Here is a 10989-nt window from a genome sequence, read left to right on the forward strand (position 1 = left end):
AACTAACATAGAAATAGACTAACATAGAACATAGCCCAACAAACCCCGAAACACTCTAAACAAACACCCCCTGCCACGCCCTGACCAAACTACAATAACAAACAACCTCTTTTACTGGTCAGGACGTGACAGCTACCAACTGCCTAACCAGTTGTAGCTCAATCTTGGGTGCAATGATCACGTTCCCGCACTGACTGACTGTATGGAGGCTCATTGATTTAACATTACGGTAGCCTACATGATACACTAGTAAAGTAATAAAATATATAGCTGTCGGCTATATTAGCCACGAATTAGCGTTCTTTGTGCAGCTTCAAATGTCGAACAGAGCTGGAAATTGTTTCGCCTCCGTCTGTAATTTTCTTCCCGCATGTTTTGCAAGTTGCAATCCGTTTTTTGTTGACACAGCGTTGTCTTTATATCCAAAAATAATAATTTTGCGTATCATCTTTCCAAGGGCTCCATCTGAATTCACCCAACGACGTTCCTCTGCACTGCCAAGCACAACTTTTTCTCAGCGGGCACAATTTGATTGGCTGCTGTCCAATTCAAACTGTAATCCGTTAAATGAAGAGTTGATGCGCTGCACACTTTTTTTCATAGCATCATTTTTTATATTTGGGCTTGGGGAGGGTATCAAGTCAGGTTGAGTCATAAGGCTCAAGTCCAAGTCAAGTCACGAGTCATTGGTGTTAAAGTCAAAATCTAATTGCCAGTCATCATATTTGTGACTCGAGTCTAACTCGAGTCCAAGTCATGTGACTCGAGTCCACACCTCTGAATATCAGGTCTCTTATTTATGTGCACCATGTACAATGAAGACAGTTTAGTGGGGTGGCAGGTAGCATAGTGGTTAGAGCTATTGGGCCAGTAACAGAAAGGTTGCTGGATCAAATCCCCGAGCTGACAAGGTAAAAATATATCCTTCTGAACAAGGCAGTTAACCCACTGTTACCTGGTAGGCTGTCATTGTAAATAAGAATTTGTTCTTAACTGACTTGCCTAGTTAAATAAATGTTCAATTAAAATAAAAAAAGTGAAACCAATTGAAAGTCTCTGACAAAGGGATGGTTACCCAGATTAAGTATAATCCTGGACCAACCACTGGCAGGTATCTTGGGTATTGTTGACAGGCTACCTTGTTAGCTTCAGTCTGAATGAGGGTGTAACACAACAGTCTGAGGAGAGGTCATTGTTGGTAGCCTGGCCCCAGATCTGTTTATGCTATCGTTCCAACTCCTTGTCATGTATGATATGACAAGGAGTTGAATGTTAGCACAAACAGACTGGTACCCAGGCTACGTTGTTAGGGCTCTGTAGTTTTTCCTGACCATATGATCTAACCAGGGAAAACAGAGAATAACTCAGGACGCTAAGTCCTAGCTATAGTCTAAAACCTAGGCCCAGAGCTTTTTCTGTTCAGGTAAAAGTGAGGACCCTTATTTTCTCTCTGGGCTTCCTTAGGCCTACAGTACACTTTCCCCCCCAAAATGGCATCCTATTCCCTATATCAGGGCTATTAAACTCGTACCCTACGAAGTCCGGGTCCTGCTGCTTTTCTTTTCTGTTCTACAGGACCTGATAATTAGACCCTGATTAGAGGGGAACAATGAAAAAAAGCAGTGGAAGTGGCTTCAAAGTCCAGAGTTGAATAGGATACCATTTGAGATGCAGTCAAGACCAGCCGTGCCTCTACAGGAGCCCCTCAGCTCTCTACAGGTTAATAGCTGCATTAACTGGTAGCTGCATTAATTGGTTCCCAGGGAACGAGGTGATAGAGTGGACTAATGACATGGTACCTAATTACTCAATAAACATGTTTCTTACAGTCTTAATATTGGCTTCTGCTTTCCCCATGGTAAAGTGTGGATGGAGTACATTAACCAACGTGTCTTATTGGATTGTTACATTCTGTAGGTCAAACATATCTCACAGTGACCCCGGAAAAACAAGATTTTTATCTCAATAAAGGTATCTGGTCCAGACAGAATATAGTTTTGTTTTCATACTAAAGTATTTCCCAAGATTTCTCTCTGAAAATGTCAAACAATCATGTACCTACTGGGCCCATTTTCCATTACTGATGGATCTAATGGTGGGCTAACCTTTTACACATTTACATCAATTTATTTACTGTTGTTGATTGATCCAGACAGTTTTGCATATCTTGATTTATTTGGCTGTGTTTACACAGGTAGTCTAATTCTGATAATTTACCAATAATTTGTCTTTTGACAAACCAGATCAGATATTTTGCCACCAATAAAGATCAGAATTGGACTTGCTTTGTAAATGCAGCCTTAGATACTTCAATTTAAGTGAGAAATTCAAAGTTATGAACTTCTGTTTTTATTTGATTTATATGACAATATTTCATAAATTAGCAAATGTTTTACATTTACCATCCTCACCCCCATTCATTATTGCGACTAGCCTATCAGTAACAAAACACAAGTCAACATCCCAACAATCTAACAATCAGGACGGAAAAGGTCACACAAATGTTTAGCTTATGTTTTAGGGTACAGACCTACAGGTAGTATGTTTTTATAAGCCTGTCTGATTTTAGCCATCCTAACTCCATACACAATAGGATTTAAAAGTGGCTGACACATCAGATAGTACACTGATAAAATAGTGTGAAGTACAGTTGGAACATTTCTCATAGGCTTATCAAATCTACTCTGGAGCAGAGTTAAGAAACAGCCGAAAGAGAAGTTGAGCAGCGAGGCCAGATGAGGAGAACAGGTTCTGAAAGCTTTCTGTCTGGTCTCGATGGAAGATTTCAAACAAATAGTCAGAATCTTAATATACGACAACACAATAGTAATTAAAGGGACAGCGACAGTCATAACAATACCACAGAGTCCATAGATGTTATTAACTGTCGTGTCTGAACTTGAACAGGCAAGTTTCACTACCAGGTAGTTGTCACAATACACTTTGTCTATGACGTTTCCACACAATCCCAAACGAATAGTTAAAGACAGTTGTATGGTGAATTTTACATAAGAGTACAACCATATTACACAAATTAAAATACACACCCTGTTGGGTGTCATGATTACATTATAATGTAGTGGATAACATATAGCAAGGTACCTGTCGTAGGACATGACTGCTAAATTGCTGAATTCAGTAGTTCCATATGTGTACAAGACAAATATCTGTAGGTAACAGTACACAGTGGAAACTGTATGGTCATCTGAAACCAAATGAGTCATGAGAGCAGGAAACAAACCAGTGCTACCATACAAGTCATTTACAAACAAGCTGCACAGAAATAGATACATGGGTTCATGAAGGTTTCTCTCCATATATATTACCACAATAAGCACTGTGTTCACAAAAACTATGGAGACGTATAACACAGTTATTATAATGAAATACAAGTACTTTAAGTGTCCGCTGTCACTATATCCAGCAAGGATAAATGACGTGAATTGTGTTGAGTTCATCATTTTCCCAATAGTACCTATAGAAGTATTTGGAGATATAGTTAGTTCACAAGACAAGTATACCAGTGTCTATCAGGTGAAACAATCTATCTCTTATTGACATCTCATAATTGCTACATTCTTGTAATTACCATTGATTATCAAGACTCATTGCATTATTGCCACAGCATTACTCTTCAAAGTGATTCCATGGAAAAACATTGTTACCTGTGGTTGTAATGGACATTGAGTAGAACATACTGCAAACGTCATTCATCGTGTAAGTTCAATCATATTCATATTTTGAATAACAAATACAATTGACACACTCTCAGCTTACAATTTTTTGCTTTACTGTTAAACTTGCATACACTCCAAATATAATGTGAGAATCAAACAGGATGCTAGTCGTGCAGAGCTGTGGTGTGGTAATAAGTCACATATAACTCACCAGAGACCAGGATTCAATCCCTGTGTCCACCTTTCTCACTCATTCTCCCACTTGCCTGTCTCCCCTTCTAATTTCCTTCTGTCTGAATATAGAGTCAAAACATCAATAAAAATACGTACATATATATCTTTTAAAACAGGATTTAAGTCTAGATCACCTGATATCTTTCTCCAGACTGCCGTTGTGTGGACATAGGTACTACTGTATGTTTTGTGTCAGTGGACTATTCCACACTAAAGTACTGTCACATCACTGACCTTTTATACCTTTTAAAGGAAGAAAAAACCCAGTATACAGCAGTGTGTTTACTTGAACTCCAATGACACCAATAATTTAATTGTCATGGTGTGACTCTGTGTCCCATGGGTGGTTAGGTTAGTGCAGTGCCGGCTCAGCTAATAAGTGACATAAATGGCCTGCAATATTTTCTCTCCGCTGCCAAATCCCGCTTAGTGCCCCCAAAAGGCTAGAGCCGGCCCTGGACCAAGTTGTGTTGCAAGGTCCATCCTCATTTTCATTTAATCTGGATCAGTTAAATTGATAATTGAGTATGTTCACCGGACGTGCTTGTTGCACCCTCGACAACTACTATGATTATTATTATTTGACCATGCTGGTCATTTACGAACATTTTAACATCTTGACCATGTTCTGTTATAATATCCACCCGGCACAGCCAGAAGAGGACTGGCCACCCCTCATAGCCTGGTTCCTCTCTAGGTTTCTTCCTAGGTTTTTGGCCTTTCTCAGGAGTTTTTCCTAGGGAGTTTTTCCCAGCCACCGTGCTTCTTTCACATGCATTGCTTGCTGTTTGGGGTTTTAGGCTGGGTTTCTGTACAGCACTTTGAGATTTCAGCTGATGTACGAAGGGCTATATAAATAAATTTGATTTGATTTGATTTGATATGTGAGAGTGTGTGTCTCTGTGCGTGTGTGTGTGTGTGACATTGAGGTTTTTCGTTCCTTATTTTAGGCTATATCGCATGTATGTAAGCCTAAGCTTTAGGGACAAATATTAGGCACACCAAATAACCCACACGGCAATCACCAAATGCTTTTGGGAACGGGCAGAGAAAGATTTGGTGAAGTGGTAAAAAAGGATTATAGCAGTGTCAGCTATGTTATGTATAAGGATTGTGAGGCGATATCCAAATTTGACAGTCACAAGATGGGGACTTCAAATAGACCTATGACACATCAAGAGAATTGTAGCCTACTGTTCAGATGGGTTAAATGAAAACTGAAATCTATTACCTCTCACATAGCCTTAATATTAACTTAACCCTTGTGTGGTGTTCGGGTCTGTGGAACCCATTTTCAATGTTTGCTAAAAGAAGAAAAGGAAACATTTCATCCTGAAACACACTGGCCTTGGCTCATTTTCTGCGAAGAACATGTCAAATAACACATTTACATTGAGTGTACACTGTGCACCCCCCCTACACATTTATATTACATATGTGGTGTTCGGGTCCACCCGAGGGTAATAGAAGTGTGGAAAAGTGTGTGTGTAGGTGAAAACAAGTAAAAATTTAACAAAAAGGTTTGCTGTGTGCCTTCACTCTGTCTTCCTCCTCCCTGGGCCTGCTGTTTCAACAAAGCACCAAGAACTTGTCTGTCTCCCTCCCTGTCTGCCTGTCTCCCGCTTTTCTTGCACTCTTTACCCTTTGTAGTGTGTGAAACAACATTATTTCGATACGCTGTAAAAAATTCAGTATTTTCCCACACTCTACCCCAGCCGTGCAAATTGGGGGAGGGACACAACAAATAAATAGATTTGCATGTGTGGCTCCTTACCACAATCAATCAGTATGGAAAAAATAATCTCTGTTCAGAGGGTGTGGAAGGAGCGTCTTTGTCACGCCCTGACCATAGTAGGAGGTTATTTTCTATGGTAGAGTAGGTCAGGGCGTGACAGGGGGTGTTTTGTGTTATGTTTTCTATTTCTATGTTGAGTTCTAGTATTATATTTCTATGTTTTTTTGGGGGGGTTGATCTTCAATTATAGGCAGCTGGTCCTTGTTGTCTATAATTGGAGATCATACTTAAGTAGGGGGTTTTTCTACTTGTGTTTTGTGGGTTGTTGTCTTCTGTGCAGTTTATGTTCCTTACAGAACTGTGCGTTCTTGGTTTTTCCCCTCTTTTGTTTATTTTTCTTTAGTGTTCTAAGTTTAAATAAATATTAATTATGAGCACTCAACACGCTGCGCTTTGGTCCGCTCCTTCTGACAGCCGTTACAGTCTTCCGCTTTGGAGGATGAAGAATTTTCAGAATGAGGATTATGTCTCTGTCAATTTGGAGTCTGTCAGTGAGTTGGAAGAAGAGGATGAGATTGACCCTCAGCTAGCCCCAGGACCAGCCCATCAGCAACCAGCTCATCAGCAGCCTGCAGGAAGAGAAATATGGATGGGAAAAAATTGTCTTCTTTCCCAAGGAATGAGCATCCCTGCAAGGCTGCCAATGTCATAAAGATGCAACCAGGGCCGACGCGGATTGCGGATACTCATGTGAAGGACATAAAGTATTTTTTTGAACTGTTCATCCCAGACACCATCCAGAAAATCCTTCTGGACTGCACTAATTTGGAGGTTGTGTTTTTGGAGAGAGATGGAAGGTGATGGACCAAACTCATTTTCATGCATGCTTTGGGGTTTGCATCCTTGCTGGTGTTTTCGGATCCAATGGGGAATCCACAGAATCCCTGTGGGATGCAGAAACTGGCAGATAATTTTTCAGTGCAACAATGTCTCTAGAAAACTTCCACATTGTTTCCAGGATTATCTGCTTCGATAACTGAGACAGCATACCAACTCAGCGGCAGAGAGACAAGCTAGCTGTAATCAGGTCAGTGTGGGACAAGTGGGTGGACCACCTTCCCCTGTTTTACAACCTTGGGTCCTAACGTTACTGTTGATGAGCAGTTTATGCCATTTAGGGGCCGCTGCCCCTTCAGGCTGTACATACCGTCTAAACTCGCAAAATATGGACTCAAGATATGGGCTGCCTGTGATGCTGCTTCATCATATACGTGGAACTTGCAAGTGTATACGGGGAAGCCAGTTGGAGGAGCTCCTGAGGAGAACCAAGGGATGTGGGTTGTCCTGGATGTGTTACAGTGACTCCGTGGCCACAACATCACCTGTGACAACTTTTTTACTTCTCACAAGCTGGGACAGGAGCTACTCAAGAGGAAGCTGACAATGGTAGGAACAGTATGAAAAACCAAACTAGAGCTCCCACCTCAGCTGTTGAATACACGGAACAGGCCTATCAATTCCTCTAAGTTTGTGTTCACGGCCGACACTTCCCTTGTGTCCTACGTGCCAAAGAAAGGCAAAAATCTGGGACTCATGAGCACGCTGCATAGGGATGGGAGAATCTGTGGCCAGGAACATCAAAATCAGAAATCATAATGGATTACAATGCCACAAAAGGAGGGGTGCTGCCAGAACAACAACCTCTCCCTCAACTTGATCAAGACAAAGGAGATGATTGTGGACTACAGGAAAAGGAGGACCAAGCACGCCCCTATTCTGATCGATGGGGCTGTGGTGGAGCAGGTTGAGAGCTTCAAATTCCTTGGTTTCCACATTACCAACAAGTAACATGGTCTAAGCACACCAAGACAGTCGTGAAGAGGGCACGACAAAACCTATTCCCCCTCAGGAGACTGAAAAGATTTGGCATGGGTCCTCAGATCCTCAAAATATTCTACAGCTGCACCATCGAGAGCATCCTGACTGGTTGCATCACTGCCTGGTATGGCAACTGCTCGGCCTCCGACCGGAAGGCACTACAGAGGGTAGTGCATATGGCCCAGTACATCACTGGGGCCAAGCTTCCTGCCATCCAGGACCTCAATACAAGGTGGTGTCAGAGGAAGGCGCTAAAAGTTGTCAAAGACTCCAGCCACCCTAGTCATAGACTGTTCTCTCTGCTACCGGAGCGCCAAGTCCAAGAGGCTTCTAAACAGCTTCTACCCCCAAGCCATAAGACTCTTGAACATTTAATCAAATGGCTACCCAGACTATTTGCATTGCCCCCCCCCCCCCCTTTTACACTGCTGCTACCCTCTGTTATCATCTATGCATAGTCACTTTAATAACTCTACCTACATGTACATATTACCTCAATTACCTTGACCAACCGGTGCCCCCACACATTGACTCTGTACCGGTACCCACTGTATATAGCCTCGCTATTGTTATTTTACTACAGCCGTCATACCGCTCAGGAAGGAGACGCGTTCTGTCTCCTAGAGATGAACGTACTTTGGTGTGAAAAGTGCAAATCAATCCCAGAACAACAGCAAAGGACCTTGTGGAGATGCTGGAGGAAACAGGTACAAAAGTATCTATATACACAGTAAAACGAGTCCTATATCGACATAACTTCAAAGGCCGCTCTGCAAGGAAGAAGCCACTGCTCCAAAACTGCCATAAAAAAGCCAGACTACGGTTTGCAACTGCACATGGGGACAAAGATCGTACTTTTTTGAGAAATATCCTCTGTTCTGATGAAACAAAAATAGAACTGTTTGGCCATAATGACCATTGTTATGTTTGGAGGAAAAAGGGGGAGGCTTGCAATCCGAAGAACACCATCCCAACCGTGAAGCACGGGGGTGGCAGCATCATGTTGTGGGGGTGCTTTGCTGCAGGAGGGACTGGTGCACTTCACAAAATAGATGGCATCACGAGGAAGCAAAATTATGTGGATATAGTGAAGCAACATCTCAAGACATCAGTCAGGAAGTTAAAGCTTGGTCGCAAATGGGTCTTCCAAAAGGACAATGACCCCAAGCATACTTCCAAAGTTGTGTATAAATGGCTTAAGGACAACAATGTCAAGGTATTGGAGTGGCCATCACAAAGCCCTGACCTCAATCATATAGAAAATTTGTGTGTAGAACTGAAAAAGCATGTGCGAGCAAGGAGGCCTACAAACCTGACTCAGTTACACCAGCTCTGTCAGGAGGAATGGGCCAAAATTCACCCAACTTATTGTGGGAAGCTTGTGGAAGGCTACCCGAAACATTTGACCTAAGTTAAACAATTCAAAGGCAATGCTACCAAATACTAATTGAGTGTATGTAAACTTCTGACCCACTGGGAATGGGATGAAAGAAATAAAAGCTGAAATAAATAAAACTCTCTACTATTATTCAAGCATTTCACATCCTTAAAATAAAGTGGTGATCCTAACTGACTTAAAACAGGGAATTTTTATTAGGATTAAATGTCAGGAATTGTGAAAAACTGAGTTTAAATATATTTGGCTAAGGTGTATGTAAACTTCCGACTTCAACTGTATATTAGATTAGGGTGACACAAATGAGAGAACACCTCACTCTGACCATTTCAGTCCCCATAGCAGAGCTGTTTAGACTTGTTTTCAAGTTATCTAGACAGGTTAGTGAGTATAACCGTTTTACATGTACAAACGCTTCCCATTTGCAAAGACACGCACACGAAACACCCACACCAAAGCACGCCTCCAATACACAAACCCCTTTGGCTGTTAACTAACATGTTATTTGACATTCACAATTAATTTTGTGGTGTAATTTATTTTCTCAAAGCCACACTGCCCCCACAAGACAAAGTTACACTTTCAAACTTGGTGAACTTCGTAACCATACATGGCAGGTGTGCATTTTACGTATAGAATGAAGTCTTTGTTGGAGGATCTTGCCATTCAAGGCTAGGTCCCCCAGGGGTGGCTGAATACAGGTGAGTTACTACAAAATGTTGAACTTTAACAAGAAACTCAATGCAGAGAAATGGCAACCTTTTTCGTGCACTTCTATGTGCTACTCTATTGCTGCAAAACAAACAAAGCTACCCCTGGCACTGAAATAAAATAGTTCAGCAAAATGTAGATCTGTATAGTAGGATATTTTTGGTCCTCCTAACCTAATAGAAAAATCATAACACTACCACTACTTCATCACAGAGGGAAGGAACAGAAAAGCTACAAAAGCTACAAAAGCTACAATCAGAGAGCTCTGATTTTCTATGGTAGAGTAGGTCAGGGCGTGACTGGGGAGGGGGGGGGTTATCTAATTTATTTATTTCTATGTTTGGTTCTAGTTTCTTTTTTCTATGTTGGGGTTTTGTTTGATTCCCAATTAGAGGCAGCTGGTCATCGTTGTCTCTAATTGAGGATCATATTTAAGTAGTTGTTTTCCCACTGGTGTTTGTGGGAGATTATTTAGAGTTATTGCATGTTGCAACACTGTCGTCACAGTTTGTTGTTTTTGTTTATAGGTTATTGTATGTCTGGCATAGTTTCATATATTAATAAAAGATGTGGAACGATACACACGCTGCGCCTTGGTCTCCTTCGTACAACGTACGTGACAGTTGGCTAGTCAATATGTCAATCCAACTCAAAATGCAAGGTTTATCCAATCACAAGTGTAAATCATTTGACTCCGTCTATTTTGAGGTTAGTCCCTCATATTTGGAAGTTGCTCTGTTTCTGTTACTGTTACTGCCTGAAGCTATACACAGCCTATAAGACAGTACAAATACATAATTGCACATTGTCAGATTGTTATTATAGACAATCAATTCTGGATAAGATATTTCTGTTCAGTATTCTTGTATCTTGTTTATGCAATTTATATCACAAAAAATGTGTAGGCTACATTCAACCATACTTTCTTGTTGCATACATATTCTTGTTATTGCATCAATTAAACAATGAATTGCCTTCAAAAGCAGTTGTGATGATCCATTTATTTTGAGAAATACACTGAGGAAGAGGCCTTGTTAAGAACATAGATGCGTTATAACTCTACAACCCCCAAAATGTAAATTATTTTATAGTACTATAACCACAAGCATTATTTACATCATTTATTTTCAGAATATTTAGAATAAAGCACCCAGTGGGGGAAAATACACTAAATATACAAAAGTATGTGGACACCCCTTCATATTAGTGTATTCGGCTATTTCAACCACACCCGTTGCTGACAGGTGTATAAAATCGAGCACACAGCCATGCAATCCCCATAGACAAACATTGGCAGTAGAATGGCCTTACTGAAGAGCTCAGTGACTTTCAACGTGGCACCGTCATAGGATGCCACC

General features: G+C 41.1%; 1 protein-coding gene across 1 annotated transcript; it reads right to left on the reverse strand.

The window, feature by feature from the left end:
- Window positions 1–2301: 2301 nt before the first annotated feature.
- On the reverse strand, window positions 2302–3466 carry LOC115163966 (olfactory receptor 11A1-like). Its single transcript, XM_029716142.1, has one exon. It carries the CDS (start codon window positions 3459–3461, stop codon window positions 2511–2513), a length of 951 nt encoding a protein of 316 aa, XP_029572002.1. The 5' UTR covers window positions 3462–3466; the 3' UTR covers window positions 2302–2510.
- Between the last annotated feature and the right edge of the window lie 7523 nt (window positions 3467–10989).

The sequence above is a fragment of the Salmo trutta genome, chromosome 26, assembly GCF_901001165.1.
Source record: "Salmo trutta chromosome 26, fSalTru1.1, whole genome shotgun sequence".
In the NCBI taxonomy this organism is placed as follows: domain Eukaryota; kingdom Metazoa; phylum Chordata; class Actinopteri; order Salmoniformes; family Salmonidae; genus Salmo; species Salmo trutta.

Coding starts and splice junctions, on each gene's coding strand:
- LOC115163966 (XM_029716142.1), bottom strand. CDS start 3,461: ATGATGAACTCAACACAATTCACGTCATTTATCCTTGCTGGATATAGT.